Source organism: Lampris incognitus, chromosome 1, assembly GCF_029633865.1.
Source record: "Lampris incognitus isolate fLamInc1 chromosome 1, fLamInc1.hap2, whole genome shotgun sequence".
NCBI classification, from domain to species: domain Eukaryota; kingdom Metazoa; phylum Chordata; class Actinopteri; order Lampriformes; family Lampridae; genus Lampris; species Lampris incognitus.
In genome coordinates, this window is record NC_079211.1 from 69,828,331 (window position 1) to 69,855,994 (window position 27,664).

General features: G+C 47.1%; 1 protein-coding gene across 1 annotated transcript in view; it reads left to right on the plus strand.

The window, feature by feature from the left end:
• ntng2a (netrin g2a) overlaps positions 1 to 27,664 on the plus strand; it is a 921,301-nt gene that overhangs the window by 820,418 nt on the left and 73,219 nt on the right. The window contains exons 7-8 of the mRNA XM_056278075.1: positions 13,651 to 13,818; positions 14,064 to 14,198. Of these exons, the coding sequence (XP_056134050.1) occupies positions 13,651 to 13,818; positions 14,064 to 14,198 (303 nt within the window). The remainder of the gene's footprint in view (positions 1 to 13,650; positions 13,819 to 14,063; positions 14,199 to 27,664) is intronic.

Genomic DNA, 27,664 nt, shown 5'->3' on the forward strand with positions numbered 1-27,664 from the left:
ATGAACTCACGGGGCAGTAGAAGGGTTTACAGTTGATGAACTCACCGGGCATTAAAAGGGTTTACAGTTGATGCACTCACGGGGCAGTAGAAGGATTTACAATTGATGAACTCAAGGGAGCAGTAGAAGGGTTTACAGTTGATGAACTCATGGGGCAGTAAAAGGGTTTACAAATGATGAAATCACGGGGTTAGTAGAAGGGTTTACAGTTGATGAACTCACGGGGGCAGTAGAAGGGTTTACAGTCGATGAACTCAAAGGCAGTAGAAGGGTTTACAGTTCATGAACTCAAGGGGGCAGTAGAAGGGTTTACAGTTGATGAAGTCACGGGAGCAGTAGAAGGGTTTACAGATGATGAACTCACGGGGCATTAGAAGGGTTTAACGTTGATGAACTCAAGGGGGCATTAGAAGGTTTTGCAGTTGTTGAACTCACCAGGCAGTCGAAGGGTTCACAGTAGAAGGACTTACAGTTGATGAAGTCACGGGGGCAGTAGATTGGTATACAGTCGGTGAACTCAGGGGGCAGTAGAAGGGTTTACAGTTCATGAACTCAAGGGGGCAGTAGAAGGGTTTACAGCTGATTAAGTCACGGGAGCAGTAGAAGGGTTTACAGTTGATGAACTCATGGGGCATTAGAAGGGTTTAAAGTTGATGAACTCCAGTGGGCAGTAGAAGGGTTTACAGTTGATGAACTCACGGGGCATTAGAAGGGTTTACAGTTGATGAACTCACGAGGCAGTCGAAGGGTTTACATTAGAAGGGTTTACAGTTGATGAAATCACGGGGCAGTAGAAGGGTTTACAGTTGATGAACTCACGTGGGCAATGGAATGGTTTACAGTTGATGAAGTCACGGGGGCAGTAGAAGGGTTTACAGTTGATGAACACAGGGGGCAGTAGAAGGGTTTAACGTTGATGAACTCAAGGGGGCATTAGAAGGTTTTGCAGTTGGTGAACTCACCAGGCAGTCGAAGGGTTCACAGTAGAAGCATTTACAGTTGATGAAGTCACGGGGGCAGTAGATTGGTATACAGTCGGTGAACTCAGGGGGCAGTAGAAGGGTTTACAGTCGGTGAACTCAAAGGCAGAAGAAGTGTTTACAGTTCATGAACTCAAGGGGGCAGTAGAAGGGTTTACAGTCGGTGAACTCAAAGGCAGAAGAAGTGTTTACAGTTCATGAACTCAAGGGGGCAGTAGAAGGGTTTACAGTTGATTAAGTCACGGGAGCAGTAGAAGGGTTTACAGTTGATGAACTCACGGGGGCAGTAGAATGGTTTACAGTTGATGAACTCAAGGGGCATTATTAGTGTTTACAGTTGATGAACTCACGGGGCAGTAGAAGGGTTTAAAGTTGATGAACTCGAGGGGGCAGTAGAAGGGTTTACAGTTGATGAACAGACGGGGCATTAGAAGGGTTTACAGTTGATGAACCCACGGGGCAGTAGAAGGGTTTACGGTTGATGAACTCACGAGGCAGTCGAAGGGTTTACAGTAGAAGGGTTTACAGTTGATTAAGTCACGCGGGCAGTAGATTGGTATGCAGTCGGTGAACTCAGGTGGCAGTAGAAGGCTTTACAGTCGATGAACTCAAGGGCAGTAGAAGGGTGTACAGTTCATGAACTCAAGGGGGCAGTAGAAGGGTTTACAGTTGAAGAAGTCACGGGAGCAGTAGAAGGGTTTACAGTTGATGAACTCACGGGGCATTAGAAGGGTTTAAAGTTGATGAACTCACGGGGCAGTAGAAGGGTTTACAGTTGATGAACTCACCGGGCATTAAAAGGGTTTACAGTTGATGCACTCACGGGGCAGTAGAAGGATTTACAATTGATGAACTCAAGGGAGCAGTAGAAGGGTTTACAGTTGATGAACTCATGGGGCAGTAAAAGGGTTTACAAATGATGAAATCACGGGGTTAGTAGAAGGGTTTACAGTTGATGAACTCACGGGGGCAGTAGAAGGGTTTACAGTCGATGAACTCAAAGGCAGTAGAAGGGTTTACAGTTCATGAACTCAAGGGGGCAGTAGAAGGGTTTACAGTTGATGAAGTCACGGGAGCAGTAGAAGGGTTTACAGATGATGAACTCACGGGGCATTAGAAGGGTTTACAGTTGATGAACTCACGGGGCATTAGAAGGGTTTACAGTTGATGAACTCACGAGGCAGTCGAAGGGTTTACATTAGAAGTGTTTACAGTTGATGAACTCACGGGGCAGTAGAAGGGTTTACAGTTGATGAACTCACGTGAGCAATGGAATGGTTTACAGTTGATGAAGTCACGGGGGCAGTAGAAGTGTTTACAGTTGATGAACACAGGGGGCAGTAGAAGGGTAAACAGTTGATGAACTCACGGGGGCAGTAGAATGGTTTACAGTTGATGAACTCAACGACAGTAGAAGGGTTTAACGTTGATGAACTCAAGGGGGCATTAGAAGGTTTTACAGTTGATGAACTCACCAGGCAGTCGAAGGGTTCACAGTAGAAGGTTTTACAGTTTATGAACTCACGGGGCAATAGAAGGGTTTACAGTTGATGAACTCACGTGGGCAGTGGAAGGGTTTACAGTTGATGAAGTCACGGGGGCAGTAGAAGGGTTTACAGTTGATGAACACAGGGGGCAGTAGAAGAGTTTACAGTTGATGAACTCACGGGGGCAGTAGAAGGGTTTACGGTTGATGAACTCACGAGGCAGTCGAATGGTTTACAGTAGAAGGGGTTACAGTTGATGAAGTCACGGGGGCAGTAGATTGGTATACAGTCGGTGAACTCAGGGGGCAGTAGAAGGGTTTACAGTTGATGAACTCACGGGGGCAGTAGAAGGGTTTACAGTTGATGAACTCACGGGGCATTAGAAGTGTTTACAGTTGATGAACTCACGGGGCAGTAGAAGGGTTTAAAGTTGATGAACTCGAGGTGGCAGTAGAAGGGTTTACAGTTGATGAACTCACGGGGCATTAGAAGGGTTTACAGTTGATGAACCCACGGGGCAGTAGAAGGGTTTACGGTTGATGAATTCACGAGGCAGTCGAAGGGTTAACAGTTGATGAATTCACGAGGCAGTCGAAGGGTTTACAGTAGAAGGGTTTACAGTTGATGAAGTCACGGGGGCAGTAGATTTGTATACAGTCGGTGAACTCAGGTGGCAGTAGAAGGCTTTACAGTCGATGAACTCAAGGGCAGTAGAAGGGTTTACAGTTCATGAACTCAAGGGGGCAGTAGAAGGGTTTACAGTTGATGAAGTCACGGGAGCAGTAGAAGGGTTTACAGTTGATGAACTCACGGGGCATTAGAAGGGTTTAAAGTTTATGAACTCACGAGGCAGTAGAAGGGTTTACAGTTGATGAACTCACCGGGCATTAAAAGGGTTTACAGTTGATGCACACACGGGGGCAGTAGAAGGGTTTACAATTGATGAACTCAAGGGAGCAGTAGAAGGGTTTACAGTTGATGAACTCATGGAGCAGTAAAAGGGTTTACAGTTGATGAAATCACGGGGTTAGTAGAATGGTTTACAGTTGATGAACTCACGGGGGCAGTAGAAGGGTTTAACGTTGATGAACTCAAGGGGGCATTAGAAGGTTTTACAGTTGATGAGCTCACCAGGCAGTCGAATGGTTCACAGTAGAAGGTTTTACAGTTGATTAACTCACGGGGCAGTAGAAGGGTTTACAGTTGATGAACTCACGTGGGCAGTGGAAGGGTTTACAGTTGATGAAGTCAGGGAGGCAGTAGAAGGGTTTACAGTTGATGAACACAGGGGGCAGTAGAAGGGTTTAAAGTTGATGAACTCACGGGGCAGTAGAAGGGTTTACAGTTGATGAACTCACCGGGCATTAAAAGGGTTTACAATTGATTCACTCACGGGGCAGTAGAAGGGTTTACAATTGATGAACTCAAGGGAGCAGTAGAAGGGTTTACAGTTGATGAACTCATGGGGCAGTAAAAGGGTTTACAGTTGATGAAATCACGGGGTTAGTAGAAGGGTTTACAGTTGATGAACTCACGGGGGCAGTAGAAGGGTTTAACGTTGATGAACTCAAGGGGGCATTAGAAGGTTTTACAGTTGATGAGCTCACCAGGCATTCGAAGGGTTCACAGTAGAAGGTTTTACAGTTGATGAACTCACGGGGCAGTAGAAGGGTTTACAGTTGATGAACTCACCGGGCATTAAAAGGATTTACAGTTGATGCACTCACGGGGGCAGTAGAAGGGTTTACAATTGATGAACTCAAGGGAGCAGTAGAAGGGTTTACAGTTGATGAACTCATGGGGCAGTAAAAGGGTTTACAGTTGATGAAATCACGGGGTTAGTAGAAGGGTTTACAGTTGATGAACTCACGGGGGAAGTAGAAGGGTTTAACATTGATGAACTCAAGGGGGCATTAGAAGGTTTTACAGTTGATGAGCTCACCAGGCAGTCGAATGGTTCACAGTAGAAGGTTTTACAGTTGATGAACTCACGGGGCAGTAGATGGGTTTACAGATGATGAACTCACGTGGGCAGTGGAAGGGTTTACAGTTGATGAAGTCAGGGAGGCAGAAGAAGGGTTTACAGTTGATGAACACAGGGGGCAGTAGAAGGGTTTAAAGTTGATGAACTCACGGGGCAGTAGAAGGGTTTACAGTTGATGAACTCACCGGGCATTAAAAGGATTTACAGTTGATGCACTCACGGGGGCAGTAGAAGGGTTTACAATTGATGAACTCAAGGGAGCAGTAGAAGGGTTTACAGTTGATGAACTCATGGGGCAGTAAAAGGGTTTACAGTTGATGAAATCACGGGGTTAGTAGAAGGGTTTACAGTTGATGAACTCAAGGGGGCATTAGAAGGTTTTACAGTTGATGAGCTCACCAGGCAGTCGAAGGGTTCACAGTAGAAGGTTTTACAGTTGATGAACTCACGGGGCAGTAGAAGGGTTTACAGTTGATGAACTCACCGGGCATTAAAAGGATTTACAGTTGATGCACTCACGGGGGCAGTAGAAGGGTTTACAATTGATGAACTCAAGGGAGCAGTAGAAGGGTTTACAGTTGATGAACTCATGGGGCAGTAAAAGGGTTTACAGTTGATGAAATCACGGGGTTAGTAGAAGGGTTTACAGTTGATGAACTCACGGGGGAAGTAGAAGGGTTTAACATTGATGAACTCAAGGGGGCATTAGAAGGGTTTACAGTTGATGAACTCACCGGGCATTAAAAGGATTTACAGTTGATGCACTCACGGGGGCAGTAGAAGGGTTTACAATTGATGAACTCAAGGGAGCAGTAGAAGGGTTTACAGTTGATGAACTCATGGGGCAGTAAAAGGTTTTACAGTTGATGAACTCACGGGGCAGTAGATGGGTTTACAGATGATGAACTCACGTGGGCAGTGGAAGGGTTTACAGTTGATGAAGTCAGGGAGGCAGAAGAAGGGTTTACAGTTGATGAACACAGGGGGCAGTAGAAGGGTTTAAAGTTGATGAACTCACGGGGCAGTAGAAGGGTTTACAGTTGATGAACTCACCGGGCATTAAAAGGATTTACAGTTGATGCACTCACGGGGGCAGTAGAAGGGTTTACAATTGATGAACTCAAGGGAGCAGTAGAAGGGTTTACAGTTGATGAACTCATGGGGCAGTAAAAGGGTTTACAGTTGATAAAATCACGGGGTTAGTAGAAGGGTTTACAGTTGATGAACTCACGGGGGAAGTAGAAGGGTTTAACATTGATGAACTCAAGGGGGCATTAGAAGGTTTTACAGTTGATGAGCTCACCAGGCAGTCGAATGGTTCACAGTAGAAGGTTTTACAGTTGATGAACTCACGGGGCAGTAGATGGGTTTACAGATGATGAACTCACGTGGGCAGTGGAAGGGTTTACAGTTGATGAAGTCAGGGAGGCAGAAGAAGGGTTTACAGTTGATGAACACAGGGGGCAGTAGAAGGGTTTAAAGTTGATGAACTCACGGGGCAGTAGAAGGGTTTACAGTTGATGAACTCACCGGGCATTAAAAGGGTTTACAGTTGATTCACTCACGGGGCAGTAGAAGGGTTTACAATTGATGAACTCAAGGGAGCAGTAGAAGGGTTTACAGTTGATGAACTCATGGGGCAGGAAAAGGGTTTACAGTTGATGAAATCACGGGGTTAGTCGAAGGGTTTACAGTTGATGAACTCACGGGGGCAGTAGAAGGGTTTAACGTTGATGAACTCAAGGGGGCATTAGAAGGTTTTACAGTTGATGAGCTCACCAGGCAGTCGAAGGGTTCACAGTAGAAGATTTTACAGTTGATGAACTCACGGGGCAGTAGAAGGGTTTACAGTTGATGAACTCACGTGGGCAGTGGACGGGTTTACAGTTGATGAAGTCACGGGGGCAGTAGAAGGGTTTACAGTTGATGAACACAGGGGGCAGTAGAAGGGTTTAAAGTTGATGAACTCACGGGGCAGTAGAAGGGTTTACAGTTGATGGACTCACGGGGGCAGTAGAAGGGTTTACAGTTGATGAACCCACGGGGGCAGTAGAAGGGTTTACGGTTGATGAACCCACGAGGCAGTCGAAGGGTTTACAGTAGAAGGGTTTACAGTTGATGAAGTCACGGGGGCAGTAGATTGGTATACAGTCGGTGAACTCAAGGGCAGTAGAAGGGTTTACAGTTCATGAACTCAAGGGGGCAGTAGAAGGGTTTACAGTTCATGAAGTCACGGGAGCAGTAGAAGGGTTTACAGTTGATGAACTCACGGGGCATTAGAAGGGTTTAAATTTGATGAACTCGAGGGGGCAGTAGAAGGGTTTACAGTTGATGAACTCACGAGGCAGTCGAAGGGTTTACAGTAGAAGGGTTTACAGTTGATGAACTCACGGGGCAGTAGAATTGCTTACAGTTGATGAACTCACGTGGTTAATGGAAGGATTTACAGTTGATGAAGTCACGGGGGCAGTAGAAGGGTTTACAGTTGGTGAACACAGGGGGCAGTAGAAGGGTAAACAGTTGATGAACTCACGGGGGCAGTAGAATGGTATACAGTTGATGAACTCAAGGACAGTAGAAGGGTTTACAGTTGATGAACTCACGGGGCACTAGAAGTGTTTACAGTTGATGAACTCATGGGGCAGTAGAAGGGTTTAAAGTTGATGAACTCAAGGGGGCAGTAGAAGGGTTTACAGTTGATGAACTCATGGGGCATTAGAAGTGTTTACAGTTGATTAACTCACGGGGCAGTAGAAAGGTTTACAGTTGATGAACTCACGAGGCAGTAGAAGGGTTTACAGTTGATGAACTCAAGGGGGCAGTAGAAGGGTTTACAGTTGATAAACTCACGGGGCAGTAGAAAGGTTTACAGTTGATGAACTCACGAGGCAGTAGAAGGGTTTACAGTTGATGAACTCACGGGGGCAGTAGAAGGGTTTACATTTGATGACATTTTTTTCCAGAACAGGAGAACAGTGCTGCAGGATCACTATCACATTTTTACACCAGTCATTGTTCATATGAAAACTGATACCTCCAGCTCGTGTTACTGGAGACCTCTCTGATCCGCTTTGAATATCTGGAAGCAGTCAGCTGCAGCAGAGTCCGGTACTGATCCACACATCCAAGTTTCTGTGAAGCACAAGATGCGAGATGAAGAAAAGTGTTTATTCTTCCCCACCAGTAGATGAAGGTCGTCTAGTTTGTTGCACAGTGTTCACATGTTAGAAAGAAATATTCCCAGCAACGGAGTGTGTAGTCCAAGTCTGCGGAAAGGCACGGTTCCCAGTCCTCCGGAGTTCCACTGTGTGAACAAAGGTGAGCGCACCCTTGGTAAAAAGGTCCAGTAATTCCGTAGATGGGACGAGAATGTTGGGGAATAAATCTGCAGAAGGACTTTCCCTGATAGTCGGAAACCCTTCTCTGGCGAAAGAGTGCAAGAAGTTGTAGCAAAACAGAGTTTACGAACAAACAAACAAAAAAACAATACAAAAGACTGCGCACCAGTACGCCGAGGCTTCAGTCCGCGGTGCATCTTTAACAAAGGGCATCTCAGCCATGAACTACTACCTACAGACCTTCAGCTGATTAAATACCCGACCAGTGAGGAGAACACTTTAGATCACTTTTGCACTACAACCAGCAGTGCCTGTCCCGCAGTCCCCCACGCTGCACTGGGACACTCTGACGACCACATCATGGTCCTCTTGATTCAACTTTCACACAAAAATAAAAAAAAATACCAATTATACATATATAATACACAACACGGTGTGAAAAGGGACACCCCAAGGAAGCTTAGCAGAGCTTATGGACGGGGGCCCATACTTCAAGCCAAGTACTTGACACAAAACCTTGTTTCGTTCCCCGTTTAAGGTCCAGGGGATGAGGGGAAGTGACTAATAAAATAAAAGTGTCCCGGGGGAATAAGAAAGGTGGGAGGCGGAACCAAATGTAAAAACAGATTTGTTAACAAAAGCTCAGCCTACGTCAGCATATACAACAGAAAAGAGCCAGCTTCTTCAGTTGTCCTCACTAACCAGGCTTAGACAACAAACACTCAGACCACACCACAAAGAAAGAAACAAGAACACAGCCCTCACCCCCCCCTCTCTCTCTCTCTCACACGCTCTCTCTCTCTCGCTCTTCCCTGCTGCCAACAATGGTCTCTCTCCAAGTTATAGACCCAACTGATGATGGATTGGAATCACCTGGGCTCCAGCAGCAGCTGCACGGGAGGCGGGGCATTACCTGGAGAGGGGAAATTGCACAGACACCCAACACACGGCACTAGCGCCGTAACAAACCTACAAAGAAAAATAGAATAAAAAGAAATCTAAAGTCTTCGCCCTATAATTAGCAAGTTGTATATCTCTGAAGTACTTTATACTTTAATTTCTTTTTAAAGACATGTATGGATGAAGGCATTTTCAAATCGTCACTTAAGTCGTTCCACACCTGTAGGCCTTTACATGCCACACCAAGGCTCGTGCAGCTAAGCCTGCGCCACTTGCCCGCTATAAGGTTCTTATTTCTGGTGCTAAATGCATGCGGAGGGAGGCAGCTTTGAACGACGTCACACAGTCTGTCATTGATCCTATAGATAACATGGTGCATCAAACAAGCGTTGTGAACAACATTACAGTCAGCAAGCCTTAAAAGACCATCACTGTGGAAAAGAGGGTCTGTGGGAGCACAGACCCCAGACCACGATATGGCGTGTATAACTGTCTTTTGCAGAATCTGTAGGGTTTTTTTAGATGACTAGGAAAAGTGTTGCACCAAATAACATCGCAGTAATTGATATGGGGCTCAAATAAAGACTTGTACAAAGTAAGAAGTGCTGCGCATGGGAGAAAATGTCATCTTAAAAAACAGACCAACATATTTAGATAATCTTTTTTTTAAAGCATCAATATGGCCCTTAACATTTAAGGATTCATCAATATGGACCCCTAGGAACTTTGTGGACTTGACTCTTTCAATATCCTGACCATTGATTTTGAGACAAACATGCTCAGCATTATTTTGATTTTTGTTGGAACGAAACACAATGTAGTTTGTCTTGCTGATATTTAGGGATAATTTATTACATCTGAACCAAGTGTCCACTTTCCTGCATACAGGTAGAAATTAAAACTCTCAAAACCAGTTGTGAGAAGGACATCTAAGAAGTGGACCAGTGAAGCTATGGAGGATCTTTCACGTGTGTTTGGACTGTAGTGACTGGGAGGTTTTCAGGTCTGCCACCAACTGCCTGGATGAGTACACTGAGACTGTAGCATCTCATATCAGCTTTTGTGTGGACAACTGTGTACCATCACGCACCAGCGTTAGTTACAACAATGACAAACCCTGGTTGACAGCTAAATGCACACAGCTTGCATCGGAAAATGAGGAATAGCCCAATATTTATGATATAGGGCTATACAAATGAAGCGTTTAGGAGTGGGGACAAGGTACCAGTTAAAGAGTCTAAATACGGGTTTAGCAAGGTGGTGAGAGATGTTAAAAAACTGTACTCTGAGAGACTTCAACAGCAGTTCTCATAAAACAACTCAGCCTCTGTCTGGAAGGGGATCAGGCCGATCCCCAGCTACAAACCGAAAACCCCCCACTCCACTAATGATTTGCGCTTGGCCAATGTGAGTTCAGTTGAGGAATGGCCTCCACCATTGAAACCCAAGCAGTGCTTTGTTATTGGACTTCTGTGTGAGTCATGGATTGGCCATAACAAACACCATGCTCGAACATAAGGTAGTTCATAAGTGTACTTGGTACCAGAACACATTAGGCTGAAGGTTGATGATAGACCTTGTGGTCGTATCATCAGATCTATGGCGTATGTTTTAGACACTCGAGTGAAGAGAGGACCAGAGCTGTCAACTAATCAACACCTGGTGGTGAGTTGGATCAAATGGCGGGTAATGCTGCCGGACAGATCTGGCAAACCCAAACGTGTAGTGAGGTTCTTAGGTGGCAACCTAAGAACCTGCTGGTGGACACTGGCAGTGAGGGTAGACATCAGGCTGAAGAAGGAGGCCTTTCGGGCTTGGTTGGCCCAGGGGTGTCCTGAAGCAGCAGACAGCTACCGGGAGGCCAGAAGGGCTGTGGCTCCGGCGTTCACAGAAGCAAAAACTCGGGTGTGGGAGGGGTTCAGTGAGGCTACGGAGGAGGACTTTCGGTTGGCCTCAAGGAAGTTCTGACAACCCAGACTCAGGAAGGGGAAGCAGGCCTTGACTCAGGCTATGTTCAGCCGGGGAGGGGAACAGTTGACCTGGACTTGGGATGTTGTTGAGCGGTGGAAAGAAAACTTTGAGGAGCTCCTGAACCCAGCTAATACGTCCCCAGCGGAGGAGGTAGAGTCTTGGAGGAAGCCCCACCCATATCCTTAGCAGAGGTCTCTGAGGTAGTTTAGAAGCTGCTCAGTGGCAAGGCAGCGCCGGGTGTGGATGAGATTCGCCCTGAGATGCTGAAGGCTCTGAACATTGTTGGGCTGTCTTGGCTGACACACTTCTTCAGTGTCACGTGGATGTCGGGGGCAGTACCTATTGAGTGGCAGACTGGGGTGGTGGTTCCCGTATTTAAAAAAGGGGACCAGAGAGTGTGCTCCAATTATCGGGGCATTACATTGCTCAGCCTCCATGGGAAAGTCTACTCTAGGGTGCTGGTAAGGAGGCTCTGAATGATCGTCGAACCTCAGATAAAGGAGGAACAATGCAGATTCTGTCCTGTCTGTGGAACAACAGACCAACTCTTCACCCTTGCGGAAACGCTGAAGGAGGCATGGGAGTCTAAATGTGTTTTGTGGACTTGGAGAAGGCTTATGACTGTGTACCCCGTGGCACTGTGTGTGTGTGGGGGGGGGGTACTGCGGGCGTATGGGGCACCAGGGCAGTTGCTACAAGCCATCCAGTCCTTGTATAACCAAAGTGAGAGCGATGTCCGCATTCTCAGCACAAAGTTGAACATGATGGCATGATGGCAGCTAGCTTAAACCCACCCACAGCTGGGTTTGTGTGATAGTAAACAACAGACATGATGGCAGCTAGCTTAAACCCACCCACAGCTCGGTTTGTACGATAGTAAACAACAGATATGATGGCAGCTATCTTAAACCCACCCACAGCTGGGTTTGTATGATAGCAAACAACAGACATGAGGGCAGCTAGCTTAAACCCGCCCACAGCTGGGTTTGTATGATAGTAAACAACAGACATGATGGCAGCTAGCTTAAACCCACCCACAGCTGGGTTTCTATGATAGTAAACAACAGACATGATGGCAGCTAGCTTAAACCCACCCACAGCTCGGTTTGTACGATAGTAAACAACAGATATGATGGCAGCTAGCTTAAACCCACCCACCGCTGGGTTTGTATGATAGCAAACAACAGACATGAGGGCAGCTAGCTTAAACCCGCCCACAGCTGGGTTTGTATGATAGTAAACAACAGACATGATGGCAGCTAGCTTAAACCCACCCACAGCTGGGTTTCTATGATAGTAAACAACAGACATGATGGCAGCTAGCTTAAACCCACCCACAGCTGGGTTTGTATGATAGTAAACAACAGACATGATGGCAGCTAACTTAAACCCACCCACAGCTGGGTTTGTATGATAGTAAACAACAGACATGATGGCAGCTAGCTTAAACCCACCCAGAGCTGTGTTTCTATGATAGTAAATAAAGACATGATGGCAGCTAGCTTAAACCCACCCACAGCTGGGTTTGTATGATAGTAAACAACAGACATGATGGCAGCTAGCTTAAACCCACCCAGAGCTGGGTTTCTATGATAGTAAATAAAGACATGATGGCAGCTAGCTTAAACCCACCCACAGCTGGGTTTCTATGATAGTAAACAACAGACATGATGGCAACTAGCTTAAACCCACCCACAGCTGGGTTTGTATCATAGTAAACAACAGACATGATGGCAGCTAGCTTAAACCCACCCACAGCTGGGTTTGTATGATAGTAAACAGAAGACATGATGGCAGCTAGCTTAAAACCACCCACAGCTGGGTTTGTATGATAGTAAACAACAGACATGATGACAGCTAGCTTAAACCCACCCACAGCTGGGTTTGTATGATAGTAAACAACAGACATGATGGCATGTAGCTTAAACCCACTCCCAGCTGGGTTTGTATGATAGTAAACAGAAGACATGATGGCAGCTAGCTTAAACCCACCCACAGCTGGGTTTGTATGATAGTAAACAACAGACATGATGGCAGCTAGCTTAAACCCACCCACAGCTGGGTTTGTATGATAGAAAACAGAAGACATGATGGCAGCTAGCTTAAACCCACCCACAGCTGGGTTTGTATGATAGTAAACAGAAGCGCGCCCCTTCTTTTTTTGGCTAACGATGGTATGAAGTGTTACCACCACCAACTGGTCTCTTGTAGCATGTGGCTGCCCGAGGGAAGCGGACGACGTGGGGACACACAGCTGGCAAACTACAGATCTGTCCCCACAAACCAAGGCCCCTTTTATGATAATCCCACCCCTCTGCACGATGGACAGCGTCTCAGCCCGCCTCTGACTTCATGCATCTGGAATGATGTGTGGACTACTATGTGTGATGTGGCTGGACACTGCGCTCTGCAAAGTAGTTTGTTTGAAACATGTGCAGACCTTACTTTTCTGTCTGTCCATCATCTGTCTGTCTGTCTGTCTGTAATCTGTCTGTATTCTGTCTGTCATCTGTCTGTGTCATCTGTCTGTTTGTCAGTTGTCTGTCTTCTGTCTCTCTGTCTTCTGTCTCTCTGTCTGTCTGTCTGTCAACTGTCCATCTGTCTGTCATCTGTCCATGGGTTTGTTTTCTGTCTGTCATCTGTCTGTCATCTGTCCATGTATTTGTCATCTGTCTGTCCATCTGTCTGTCATCTGTTTATCTGTCTGTCCATCTGTCTGTCATCTGTTCATCTGTCTGTCATCTGTTCATGGGTTTGTTTTCTGTCTGTCATCTGTCTGTCATCTGTCCATGTGTTTGTCATCTGTCTGTCCATCTGTCTGTCATCTGTTCATCTGTCTGTCATCTGTCCATGTGTTTGTCATCTGTCTGTCCATCTGTCTGTCATCTGTCCCTCTGTCTGTCATCTGTCTGTCACCTGTTTGTCGTCTATCTGTCTCTTTTCTAATCTGTCTGACCACTGTCTCCGTTTCCATGTGTCTCTGTGCTCAGACTGTGAGTGTAACGGCCACTCTAACCGCTGTAGCTTCATAGACTTCATTAACGTGGTGACGTGTGTGAGTTGTAAACACAACACCCGCGGACACAACTGTCAGTACTGCCGGATGGGCTACTACAGAAATGCCTCCGCTCCCCTCCATGACGAGAACGTCTGTATTGGTTAGTGTACTCACAAACACACACACACACACACACACACACACACACACACACACACACACACACACACACACACACACACACACATACACAAACACACACACACACACACACACACACACACACACACACACACACACACACACACACACACACACACACACACACACACACCAGTCCAACAGTTAACACTTTACCCAAGCATGTGTGTGTGTCTGTGTGTGTGTGTGTGTGTGTGTGTGTAGAGTGTAACTGTGACTTGAAGGGTAGTCTCAACCCTCGCTGTGATAACAATGGATTCTGTCAGTGCAAGGAACGAACCATAGGGAGGCGCTGCGACATGTGTCTGCCTGGTTACAGCCGGAGGGGGGAGTGTGTCGGTGAGAAGTTCCTCTAGTACCCCCTGTTCTGAATGGAGTGTGTCGGTGAGAACTCCCTCTAGTACCCCCTGATCTGAATGGAGTGTAGGAGAGAACTTCCTCTAGTACCTCCTGTTCTGAATGGAGTGTAGGTGAGAACTTCCTCTAGTACCCCCTGTTCTGAATGGAGTGTGTCGGTGAGAACTTCCTCTAGTACCCCCTGTTCTGAATGGAGTGTGTCGGTGAGAACTTCCTCTAGTACCCCCTGTTCTGAATGGAGTGTAGTTGAGAACTTCCTCTAGTACCCACTGTTCTGAATGGAGTGTAGGTGAGAACTTCCTCTAGTACCCCCTGTTCTGAATGGAGTGTGTCGGTGAGAACGTCCTCTAGTACCTCCTGATCTGAATGGAGTGTAGGTGAGAATTTCCTCTAGTACCCCCTGTTCTGAATGGAGTGTGTAGGAGAGAACTTCCTCTAGTACCCCCTGTTCTGAATGGAGTGTAGGTGAGAACTTCCTCTAGTACCCCCTGTTCTGAATGGAGTGTGTCGGTGAGAACTTCCTCTAGTACCCCCTGTTCTGAATGGAGTGTGTCGGTGAGAACTTCCTCTAGTACCCCCTGTTCTGAATGGAGTGTAGTTCAGAATTTCCTCTAGTACCCCCTGTTTTGAATGGAGTGTAGGTGAAACTTCCTCTAGTACCCCCTGCTCTGAATGGAGTGTGTCGGTGAGAACTTCCTCTAGTACCCCCTGTTCTGAATGGAGTGTAGTTGAGAATTTCCTCTAGTACCCCCTGTTTTGAATGGAGTGTAGGTGAGAACTTCCTCTAGTACCCCCTGTTCTGAATGGAGTGTGTAGGTGACAACTTCCTCTAGTACACCCTGTTCTGAATGGAGTGTAGGAGAGAACTTCCTCTAATACCACCTGTTTTGCATGGAGTGATTAGGTGAGAACTTCCTCTAGTACCCCCTGTTCTGAATGGAGTGTAGTTGAGAATTTCCTCTACTACCCCTGTTTTGAATGGCGTGTAGGTGAGAACTTCCTCTAGTACCCCCTGTTCTGAATGGAGTGTAGGAGAGAACTTCCTCTAGTACCCCCTATTCTGAATGGAGTGTAGGAGAGAACATCCTCTAGTACCCCCTGTTCTGAATGGAGTGTAGGTGAGAACTTCCTCTAGTACCCCCTGTTCTGAATGGAGTGTGTCGGTGAGAACTTCCTCTAGTACGCCCTGTTCTGAATGGAGTGTGTCGGTGAGAACTTCCTCTAGTACCCCCTGTTCTGAATGGAGTGTGTCGGTGAGAACTTCCTCTAGTACCCCCTGTTCTGAATTGAGCGTAGTTGAGAACTTCCTCTAGTACCCCTTGTTTTGAATGGAGTGTAGGTGAGAACTTACACTAGTACCCCCTGTTCTGAATGGAGTGTGTCGGTGAGAACGTCCTCTAGTACCTCCTGTTCTGAATGGAGTGTTGGTGAGAACTTCCTCTAGTACCCCCTGTTCTGAATGGAGTGTGTCGGTGAGAATGTCCTCTAGTACCTCCTGTTCTGAATGGAGTGTAGGTGAGAACTTCCTCTAGTACCCCCTGTTCTGAATGGAGTGTGTAGGAGAGAACTTCCTCTAGTACCCCCTGTTATGAATGGAGTGTGTAGGTGAGAACTTCCTCTAGTACCCCCTGTTCTGAATGGAGTGTAGGTGAGAACTTCCTCTAGTACCCCCTGTTCTGAATGGAGTGTGTCGGTGAGAACTTCCTCTAGTACCCCCTGTTCTGAATTGAGTGGAGTTGAGAACTTCCTCTAATACCCCCTGTTCTGAATGGAGTGTGTCGGTGAGAACGTCCTCTAGTACCTCCTGTTCTGAATGGAGTGTAGGTGAAAACGTCCACTAGTACCCCCTGTTTTGAATGGAGTGTAGGTGAGAACTTCCTCTAGTACCTCCTTTTCTGAATGGAGTGTAGGTGAGAACTTCCTCTAGTACCCCCTGTTCTGAATGGAGTGTGTCGGTGAGAACTTCCTCTAGTACCCACTATTCTGAATGGAGTGTAGGAGAGAACATCCTCTAGTACCCCCTGTTCTGAATGGAGTGTAGGTGAGAACTTCCTCTAGCACCCCCTGTTCTGAATGGAGTGTGTCGGTGAGAACGTTCTCTAGTACCTCCTGATCTGAATGGAGTGTAGGTGAGAACTTCCTCTAGTACCCCCTGTTCTGAATGGAGTGTGTCGGTGAGAACGTCCTCTAGTACCTCCTGTTCTGAATGGAGTGTAGATGAGAACTTCCTCTAGTACCCCCTGTTTTGAACGGAGTGTAGGTGAGAACTTCCTCTAGTACCTCCTTTTCTGAATGGAGTGTAGGTGAGAACTTCCTCTAGTACCCCCTGTTTTGAATGGAGTGTAGGTGAGAACTTCCTCTAGTACCTCCTATTCTGAATGGAGTGTAGGTGAGAACTTCCTCTAGTACCCCCTGCTCTGAATGGAGTGTGTCGGTGAGAACTTCCTCTAGTACCCCCTGTTCTGAATGGAGTGTAGTTGAGAATTTCCTCTAGTACCCCCAGTTTTGAATGGAGTGTAGGTGAGAACTTCCTCTAGTACCCCCTGCTCTGAATGGAGTGAGTCGGTGAGAACTTGCTCTAGTACCCCCTGTTCTGAACGAAGTGTGTCGGTTAGAACGTCCTCTAGTACCTCCTGTTCTGAATGGAGTGTGTCGGTGAGAACTTCCTCTAGTACCCCCTGTTCTGAATGGAGTGTGTCGGTGAGAACGTCCTCTAGTACCCCCTGTTCTGAATGGAGTGTAGTTGAGAACTTCCTCTAGTACCCCCTGTTTTGAATGGAGTGTGTAGGAGAGAACTTCCTCTAGTACCCCCTGTTCTGAATGGAGTGTGTCGGTGAGAACTTCCTCTAGTACCCCTTCTGCTGAATGGAGTGTAGGAGAGAACTTCCTCTAATACCCCCTGTTTTGAATGGAGTGATTAGGTGAGAACGTCCTCTAGTACCCCCTGTTCTGAATGGAGTGTAGTTGAGAATTTCCTCTAGTACCACCTGTTCTGAATGGAGTGTAGGAGAGAACTTCCTCTAGTACCCCTATTCTGAATGGAGTGTAGAAGAGAACTTCCTCTAGTACCCACTATTCTGAATGGAGTGTAGGAGAGAACATCCTCTAGTACCCCCTGTTCTGAATGGAGTGTAGGTGAGAACTTCCTCTAGTACCCCCTGTTCTGAATGGAGTGTGTCGGTGAGAACTTCCTCTAGTACCCCCTGTTCTGAATGGAGTGTGTCGGTGAGAACGTTCTCTAGTACCTCCTGATCTGAATTGAGTGTGTCAGTGAGAACTTCCTCTAGTACCACCTGTTCTGAATGGAGTGTGTCGGTGAGAACTTCCTCTTGTACCCCCTGTTCTGAATGGAGTGTAGTTGAGAACTTCCTCTAGTACCCCCTGTTTTGAATGGAGTGTAGGTGAGAACTTCCTCTAGTACCCCCTATTCTGAATGGAGTGTAGGAGAGAACATCCTCTAGTACCCCCTGTTCTGAATGGAGTGTAGGTGAGAACTTCCTCTAGTACCCCCTGTTCTGAATGGAGTGTGTCGGTGAGAACTTCCTCTAGTACCCCCTGTTCTGAATGGAGTGTGTCGGTGAAACTTCCTCTAGTACCCCCTGTTCTGAATGGAGTGTGTCGGTGAGAACCTACTCTAGTACCCCCTGTTCTGAATTGAGTGTAGTTGAGAACTTCCTCTAGTACCCCTTGTTTTGAATAGAGTGTAGGTGAGAACTTACGCTAGTACCCCCTGTTCTGAATGGAGTGTGTCGGTGAGAACGTCCTCTAGTACCTCCTGTTCTGAATGGAGTGTAGGTGAGAACTTCCTCTAGTAACCCCTGTTCTGAATGGAGTGTGTCGGTGAGAACGTCCTCTAGTACCTCCTGTTCTGAATGGAGTATAGGTGAGAACTTCCTCTAGTACCCCCTGTTCTGAATGGAGTGTGTAGGAGAGAAGTTCCTCTAGTACCCCCTGTTCTGAATGGTATGTGTAGGTGAGAACTTCCTCTAGTACCCCCTGTTCTGAATGGAGTGTAGGAGAGAACTTCCTCTAATACCCCCTGTTTTGAATGGAGTGATTAGGTGAGAACGTCCTCTAGTAACCCCTGTTCTGAATGGAGTGTAGTTGAGAATTTCCTCTAGTACCCCCTGTTTTGAATGGCGTGTAGGTGAGAACTTCCTCTAGTAACCCCTGTTCTGAATGGAGTGTAGGAGAGAACTTCCTCTAGTACCCCCTATTCTGAATGGAGTGTAGGAGAGAACATCCTCTAGTACCCCCTGTTCTGAATGGAGTGTAGGTGAGAACTTCCTCTAGTACCCCCTGTTCTGAATGGAGTGTGTCGGTGGGAACGTCCTCTAGTACCCCCTGTTCTGAATGGAGTGTAGGAGACAACTTCCTCTAATACCCCCTGTTTTGAATAGAGTGATTAGGTGAGAACGTCCTCTAGTACCCCCTTTTCTGAATGGAGTGTAGTTGAGAATGTCCTCTAGTACCCCCTGTTTTGAATGGCGTGTAGGTGAGAACTTCCTCTAGTACCCCCTGTTCTGAATGGAGTGTAGGAGAGAACTTCCTCTAGTACCCCCTGTTCTGAATGGAGTGTGTCGGTGAGAACTTCCTCTAGTACCCCCTGTTCTGAATGGAGTGTAGTTGAGAATTTCCTCTAGTACCCCCTGTTTTGAATGGAGTGTAGGTGAGAACTTCCTCTAGTACCCCCTGCTCTGAATGGAGTGTGTCGGTGAGAATGTCCTCTAGTACCTCCTGTTCTGAATGGAGTGTAGGTGAAAACTTCCTCTAGTATCCCCTGCTCTGAATGGAGTGTGTCGGTGAGAACTTCCTCTAGTACCCCTGTTCTGAATGGAGTGTAGTTGAGAATTTCCTCTAGTACCCCCTGTTTTGAATGGAGTGTAGGTGAGAACTTCCTCTAGTACCCCCTGCTCTGAATGGAGTGTGTCGGTGAGAACTTCCTCTAGTACCCCCTGTTCTGAATGAAGTGTGTCGGTGAGAACGTCCTCTAGTACCTCCTGTTCTGAATGGAGTGTGTCGGTGAGAACTTCCTCTAGTACCTAGTACCCCCTGTTCTGAATGGAGTGTGTCGGTGAGAACGTCCTCTAGTACCCCCTGTTCTGAATGGAGTGTAGTTGAGAACTTCCTCTAGTACCCCCTGTTTTGAATGGAGTGTGTAGGAGAAAACTTCCTCTAGTACCCCCTGTTCTGAATGGAGTGTGTCGGTGAGAACTTCCTCTAGTACCCCCTCTTCTGAATGGAGTGTACGAGAGAACTTCCTCTAATACCCCCTGTTTTGAATGGAGTGATTAGGTGAGAACGTCCTCTAGTACCTCCTGTTCTGAATGGAGTGTAGTTGAGAATTTCCTCTAGTACCCCCTGTTCTGAATGGAGTGTAGGAGAGAACTTCCTCTAGTACCCCTATTCTGAATGGAGTGTAGGAGAGAACTTCCTCTAGTACCCACTATTCTGAATGGAGTGTAGGAGAGAACATCCTCTAGTACCCCCTGTTCTGAATGGAGTGTAGGTGAGAACTTCCTCTAGTACCCCGTGTTCTGAATGGAGTGTGTCGGTGAGAACTTCCTCTAGTACCCCTTGTTCTGAATGGAGTGTGTCGGTGAGAACGTTCTCTAGTACCTCCTGATCTGAATGGAGTGTGTCAGTGAGAACTTCCTCTAGTACCCCCTGTTCTGAATGGAGTGTGTCGGTGAGAACTTCCTCTTGTACCCCCTGTTCTGAATGGAGTGTGGTTGAGAACTTCCTCTAGTACCCCCTGTTTTGAATGGTGTGTAGGTGAGAACTTCCTCTAGTACCCCTTATTCTGAATGGAGTGTAGGAGAGAACATCCTCTAGTACCCCCTGTTCTGAATGGAGTGTAGGTGAGAACTTCCTCTAGTACCCCCTGTTCTGAATGGAGTGTGTCGGTGAGAACTTCCTCTAGTACCCCCTGTTCTGAATGGAGTGTGTCGGTGAGAACTTCCTCTAGTACCCCCTGTTCTGAATGGAGTGTGTCGGTGAGAACTTCCTCTAGTACCCCCTCTTCTGAATGGAGTGTAGGAGAGAACTTCCTCTAATACCCCCTGTTTTGAATGGAGTGATTAGGTGAGAACGTCCTCTAGTACCCCCTGCTCTGAATGGAGTGTAGTTGAGAATTTCCTCTAGTACCCCCTGTTCTGAATGGAGTGTAGGAGAGAACTTCCTCTAGTACCCCTATTCTGAATGGAGTGTAGGAGAGAACTTCCTCTAGTACCCACTATTCTGAATGGAGTGTAGGAGAGAACATCCTCTAGTACCCCCTGTTCTGAATGGAGTTTAGGTGAGAACTTCCTCTAGTACCCCGTGTTCTGAATGGAGTGTACCCAGTGTACTCTAGTACCCCCTGTTCTGAATGGAGTGTGACGGTGGGAACTTCCTCTAGTACCCCCTGTTCTGAATGGAGTGTGTCGGTGAGAACTTCCTCTAGTACCCCCTGTTCTGAATTGAGTGTAGTTGAGAACTTCCTCTAGTACCCCTTGTTTTGAATGTAGTGTAGGTGAGAACTTACGCTAGTACCCCCTGTTCTGAATGGAGTGTGTCGGTGAGAACTTCCTCTAGTACCCCCTGTTCTGAATGGAGTGTGTCGGTGAGAACTTCCTCTAGTACCCCCTGTTCTGAATTGAGTGGAGTTGAGAACTTCCTCTAATACCCCCTGTTCTGAATGGAGTGTGTCGGTGAGAATGTCCTCTAGTACCTCCTGTTCTGAATGGAGTGTAGGTGAAAACGTCCACTAGTACCCCCTGTTTTGAATGGAGTGTAGGTGAGAACTTCCTCTAGTACCTCCTTTTCTGAATGGAGTGTAGGTGAGAACTTCCTCTAGTACCCCCTGTTCTGAATGGAGTGTGTCGGTGAGAACTTCCTCTAGTACCCACTATTCTGAATGGAGTGTAGGAGAGAACATCCTCTAGTACCCCCTGTTCTGAATGGAGTGTAGGTGAGAACTTCCTCTAGCACCCCCTGTTCTGAATGGAGTGTGTCGGTGAGAACGTTCTCTAGTACCTCCTGATCTGAATGGAGTGTGTCAGTGAGAACTTCCTCTAGTACCCCCTGTTCTGAATGGAGTGTGTCGGTGAGAACGTCCTCTAGTACCTCCTGTTCTGAATGGAGTGTAGGTGAGAACTTCCTCTAGTACCCCCTGTTCTGAATGGAGTGTGTCGGTGAGAACGTCCTCTAGTACCTCCTGTTCTGAATGGAGTGTAGATGAGAACTTCCTCTAGTACCCCCTGTTTTGAACGGAGTGTAGGTGAGAACTTCCTCTAGTACCTCCTTTTCTGAATGGAGTGTAGGTGAGAACTTCCTCTAGTACCCCCTGTTTTGAATGGAGTGTAGGTGAGAACTTCCTCTAGTACCTCCTGTTCTGAATGGAGTGTAGGTGAGAACTTCCTCTAGTACCCCCTGCTCTGAATGGAGTGTGTCGGTGAGAACTTCCTCTAGTACCCCCTGTTCTGAATGGAGTGTAGTTGAGAATTTCCTCTAGTACCCCCAGTTTTGAATGGAGTGTAGGTGAGAACTTCCTCTAGTACCCCCTGCTCTGAATGGAGTGTGTCGGTGAGAACTTCCTCTAGTACCCCCTGTTCTGAATGAAGTGTGTCGGTTAGAACGTCCTCTAGTACCTCCTGTTCTGAATGGAGTGTGTCGGTGAGAACTTCCTCTAGTACCCCCTGTTCTGAATGGAGTGTGTCGGTGAGAACGTCCTCTAGTACCCCCTGTTCTGAATGGAGTGTAGTTGAGAACTTCCTCTAGTACCCCCTGTTTTGAATGGAGTGTGTAGGAGAGAACTTCCTCTAGTACCCCCTGTTCTGAATGGAGTGTGTCGGTGAGAACTTCCTCTAGTACCCCTTCTGCTGAATGGAGTGTAGGAGAGAACTTCCTCTAATACCCCCTGTTTTGAATGGAGTGATTAGGTGAGAACGTCCTCTAGTACCCCCTGTTCTGAATGGAGTGTAGTTGAGAATTTCCTCTAGTACCACCTGTTCTGAATGGAGTGTAGGAGAGAACTTCCTCTAGTACCCCTATTCTGAATGGAGTGTAGGAGAGAACTTCCTCTAGTACCCACTATTCTGAATGGAGTGTAGGAGAGAACATCCTCTAGTACCCCCTGTTCTGAATGGAGTGTAGGTGAAAACTTCCTCTAGTACCCCCTGTTCTGAATGGAGTGTGTCGGTGAGAACTTCCTCTAGTACCCCCTGTTCTGAATGGAGTGTGTCGGTGAGAACGTTCTCTAGTACCTTCTGATCTGAATTGAGTGTGTCAGTGAGAACTTCCTCTAGTACCACCTGTTCTGAATGGAGTGTGTTGGTGAGAACTTCCTCTTGTACCCCCTGTTCTGAATGGAGTGTAGTTGAGAACTTCCTCTAGTACCCCCTGTTTTGAATGGAGTGTAGGTGAGAACTTCCTCTAGTACCCCCTATTCTGAATGGAGTGTAGGAGAGAACATCCTCTAGTACCCCCTGTTCTGAATGGAGTGTAGGTGAGAACTTCCTCTAGTACCCCCTGTTCTGAATGGAGTGTGTCGGTGAAACTTCCTCTAGTACCCCCTGTTCTGAATGGAGTGTGTCGGTGAGAACCTCCTCTAGTACCCCCTGTTCTGAATTGAGTGTAGTTGAGAACTTCCTCTAGTACCCCTTGTTTTGAATAGAGTGTAGGTGAGAACTTACGCTAGTACCCCCTGTTCTGAATGGAGTGTGTCGGTGAGAACGTCCTCTAGTACCTCCTGTTCTGAATGGAGTGTAGGTGAGAACTTCCTCTAGTAACCCCTGTTCTGAATGGAGTGTGTCGGTGAGAACGTCCTCTAGTACCTCCTGTTCTGAATGGAGTATAGGTGAGAACTTCCTCTAGTACCCCCTGTTCTGAATGGAGTGTGTAGGAGAGAACTTCCTCTAGTACCCCCTGTTCTGAATGGTATGTGTAGGTGAGAACTTCCTCTAGTACCCCCTGTTCTGAATGGAGTGTAGGAGAGAACTTCCTCTAATACCCCCTGTTTTGAATGGAGTGATTAGGTGAGAACGTCCTCTAGTAACCCCTGTTCTGAAAGGAGTGTAGTTGAGAATTTCCTCTAGTACCCCCTGTTTTGAATGGCGTGTAGGTGAGAACTTCCTCTAGTAACCCCTGTTCTGAATGGAGTGTAGGAGAGAACTTCCTCTAGTACCCCCTATTCTGAATGGAGTGTAGGAGAGAACATCCTCTAGTACCCCCTGTTCTGAATGGAGTGTAGGTGAGAACTTCCTCTAGTACCCCCTGTTCTGAATGGAGTGTGTCGGTGAGAACTTCCTCTAGTACCCCTTGTTCTGAATGGAGTGTCGGTGGGAACGTCCTCTAGTACCCCCTGTTCTGAATGGAGTGTAGGAGACAACTTCCTCTAATACCCCCTGTTTTGAATAGAGTGATTAGGTGAGAACGTCCTCTAGTACCCCCTTTTCTGAATGGAGTGTAGTTGAGAATGTCCTCTAGTACCCCCTGTTTTGAATGGCGTGTAGGTGAGAACTTCCTCTAGTACCCCCTGTTCTGAATGGAGTGTAGGAGAGAACTTCCTCTAGTACCCCCTGTTCTGAATGGAGTGTGTCGGTGAGAACTTCCTCTAGTACCCCCTGTTCTGAATGGAGTGTAGTTGAGAATTTCCTCTAGTACCCCCTGTTTTGAATGGAGTGTAGGTGAGAACTTCCTCTAGTACCCCCTGCTCTGAATGGAGTGTGTCGGTGAGAATGTCCTCTAGTACCTCCTGTTCTGAATGGAGTGTAGGTGAAAACTTCCTCTAGTATCCCCTGCTCTGAATGGAGTGTGTCGGTGAGAACTTCCTCTAGTACCCCTGTTCTGAATGGAGTGTAGTTGAGAATTTCCTCTAGTACCCCCTGTTTTGAATGGAGTGTAGGTGAGAACTTCCTCTAGTACCCCCTGCTCTGAATGGAGTGTGTCGGTGAGAACTTCCTCTAGTACCCCCTGTTCTGAATGAAGTGTGTCGGTGAGAACGTCCTCTAGTACCTCCTGTTCGGAATGGAGTGTGTCGGTGAGAACTTCCTCTAGTACCCCCTGTTCTGAATGGAGTGTGTCGGTGAGAACGTCCTCTAGTACCCCCTGTTCTGAATGGAGTGTAGTTGAGAACTTCCTCTAGTACCCCCTGTTTTGAATGGAGTGTGTAGGAGAAAACTTCCTCTAGTACCCCCTGTTCTGAATGGAGTGTGTCGGTGAGAACTTCCTCTATTCCCCCCTTCTTCTGAATGGAGTGTAGGAGAGAACTTCCTCTAATACCCCCTGTTTTGAATGGAGTGATTAGGTGAGAGCGTCCTCTAGTACCTCCTGTTCTGAATGGAGTGTAGTTGAGAATTTCCTCTAGTACCCCCTGTTCTGAATGGAGTGTAGGAGAGAACTTCCTCTAGTACCCCTATTCTGAATGGAGTGTAGGAGAGAACTTCCTCTAGTACCCACTATTCTGAATGGAGTGTAGGAGAGAACATCCTCTAGTACCCCCTGTTCTGAATGGAGTGTAGGTGAGAACTTCCTCTAGTACCCCGTGTTCTGAATGGAGTGTGTCGGTGAGAACTTCCTCTAGTACCCCCTGTTCTGAATGGAGTGTGTCGGTGAGAACGTTCTCTAGTACCTCCTGATCTGAATGGAGTGTGTCAGTGAGAACTTCCTCTAGTACCCCCTGTTCTGAATGGAGTGTGTCGGTGAGAACTTCCTCTTGTACCCCCTGTTCTGAATGGAGTGTAGTTGAGAACTTCCTCTAGTACCCCCTGTTTTGAATGGAGTGTAGGTGAGAACTTCCTCTAGTACCCCTTATTCTGAATGGAGTGTAGGAGAGAACATCCTCTAGTACCCCCTGTTCTGAATGGAGTGTAGGTGAGAACTTCCTCTAGTACCCCCTGTTCTGAATGGAGTGTGTCGGTGAGAACTTCCTCTAGTACCCCCTGTTCTGAATGGAGTGTGTCGGTGAGAACTTCCTCTAGTACCCCCTGTTCTGAATGGAGTGTGTCGGTGAGAACTTCCTCTAGTACCCCCTCTTCTGAATGGAGTGTAGGAGAGAACTTCCTCTAATACCCCCTGTTTTGAATGGAGTGATTAGGTGAGAACGTCCTCTAGTAACCCCTGTTCTGAATGGAGTGTAGTTGAGAATTTCCTCTAGTACCCCCTGTTCTGAATGGAGTGTAGGAGAGAACTTCCTCTAGTACCCCTATTCTGAATGGAGTGTAGGAGAGAACTTCCTCTAGTACCCACTATTCTGAATGGAGTGTAGGAGAGAACATCCTCTAGTACCCCCTGTTCTGAATGGAGTTTAGGTGAGAACTTCCTCTAGTACCCCGTGTTCTGAATGGAGTGTGTCGGTGAGAACTTCCTCTAGTACCCCCTGTTCTGAATGGAGTGTGTCGGTGAGAACGTTCTCTAGTACCTCCTGATCTGAATGGAGTGTGTCAGTGAGAACTTCCTCTAGTACCCCCTGTTCTGAATAGAGTGTGTCGGTGAGAACTTCCTCTTGTACCCCCTGTTCTGAATGGAGTGTAGTTGAGAACTTCCTCTAGTACCCCCTGTTTTGAATGGAGTGTAGGTGAGAACTTCCTCTAGTACCCCCTGTTCTGAATGGAGTGTAGTTGAGAACTTCCTCTAGTACCCCCTGTTCTGAATGAAGTGTGTCGGTGAGAACGTCCTCTAGTACCTCCTGTTCTGAATGGAGTGTGTCGGTGAGAACTTCCTCTAGTACCCCCTGTTCTGAATGGAGTGTGTCGGTGAGAACGTCCTCTAGTACCCCCTGTTCTGAATGGAGTGTAGTTGAGAACTTCCTCTAGTACCCCCTGTTTTGAATAGAGTGTGTAGGAGAAAACTTCCTCTAGTACCCCCTGTTCTGAATGGAGTGTGTCGGTGAGAACTTCCTCTATTCCCCCCTTCTTCTGAATGGAGTGTAGGAGAGAACTTCCTCTAATACCCCCTGTTTTGAATGGAGTGATTAGGTGAGAGCGTCCTCTAGTACCTCCTGTTCTGAATGGAGTGTAGTTGAGAATTTCCTCTAGTACCCCCTGTTCTGAATGGAGTGTAGGAGAGAACTTCCTCTAGTACCCCTATTCTGAATGGAGTGTAGGAGAGAACTTCCTCTAGTACCCACTATTCTGAATGGAGTGTAGGAGAGAACATCCTCTAGTACCCCCTGTTCTGAATGGAGTGTAGGTGAGAACTTCCTCTAGTACCCCGTGTTCTGAATGGAGTGTGTAGGTGAGAACTTCCTCTAGTACCCCCTGTTCTGAATGGAGTGTGTCGGTGAGAACGTTCTCTAGTACCTCCTGATCTGAATGGAGTGTGTCAGTGAGAACTTCCTCTAGTACCCCCTGTTCTGAATGGAGTGTGTCGGTGAGAACTTCCTCTTGTACCCCCTGTTCTGAATGGAGTGTAGTTGAGAACTTCCTCTAGTACCCCCTGTTTTGAATGGAGTGTAGGTGAGAACTTCCTCTAGTACCCCTTATTCTGAATGGAGTGTAGGAGAGAACATCCTCTAGTACCCCCTGTTCTGAATGGAGTGTAGGTGAGAACTTCCTCTACTACCCCCTGTTCTGAATGGAGTGTGTCGGTGAGAACTTCCTCTAGTACCCCCTGTTCTGAATGGAGTGTGTCGGTGAGAACTTCCTCTAGTACCCCCTGTTCTGAATGGAGTGTGTCGGTGAGAACTTCCTCTAGTACCCCCTCTTCTGAATGGAGTGTAGGAGAGAACTTCCTCTAATACCCCCTGTTTTGAATGGAGTGATTAGGTGAGAACGTCCTCTACTACCCCCTGTTCTGAATGGAGTGTAGTTGAGAATTTCCTCTAGTACCCCCTGTTCTGAATGGAGTTTAGGTGAGAACTTCCTCTAGTACCCCGTGTTCTGAATGGAGTGTGTCGGTGAGAACTTCCTCTAGTACCCCCTGTTCTGAATGGAGTGTGTCGGTGAGAACGTTCTCTAGTACCTCCTGATCTGAATGGAGTGTGTCAGTGAGAACTTCCTCTAGTACCCCCTGTTCTGAATGGAGTGTGTCGGTGAGAACTTCCTCTTGTACCCCCTGTTCTGAATGGAGTGTAGTTGAGAACTTCCTCTAGTACCCCCTGTTTTGAATGGAGTGTAGGTGAGAACTTCCTCTAGTACCCCCTATTCTGAATGGAGTGTAGGAGAGAACATCCTCTAGTACCCCTTGTTCTGAATGGAGTGTAGGTGAGAACTTCCTCTAGTACCCCCTGTTCTGAATGGAGTGTGTCGGTGAGAACTTCCTCTAGTACCCCCTGTTCTGAATGGAGTGTGACGGTGAGAACTTCCTCTAGTACCCCCTGTTCTGAATGGAGTGTGTCGGTGAGAACTTCCTCTAGTACCCCCTGTTCTGAATTGAGTGTAGTTGAGAACTTCCTCTAGTACCCCTTGTTTTGAATGTAGTGTAGGTGAGAACTTACGCTAGTACCCCCTGTTCTGAATGGAGTGTGT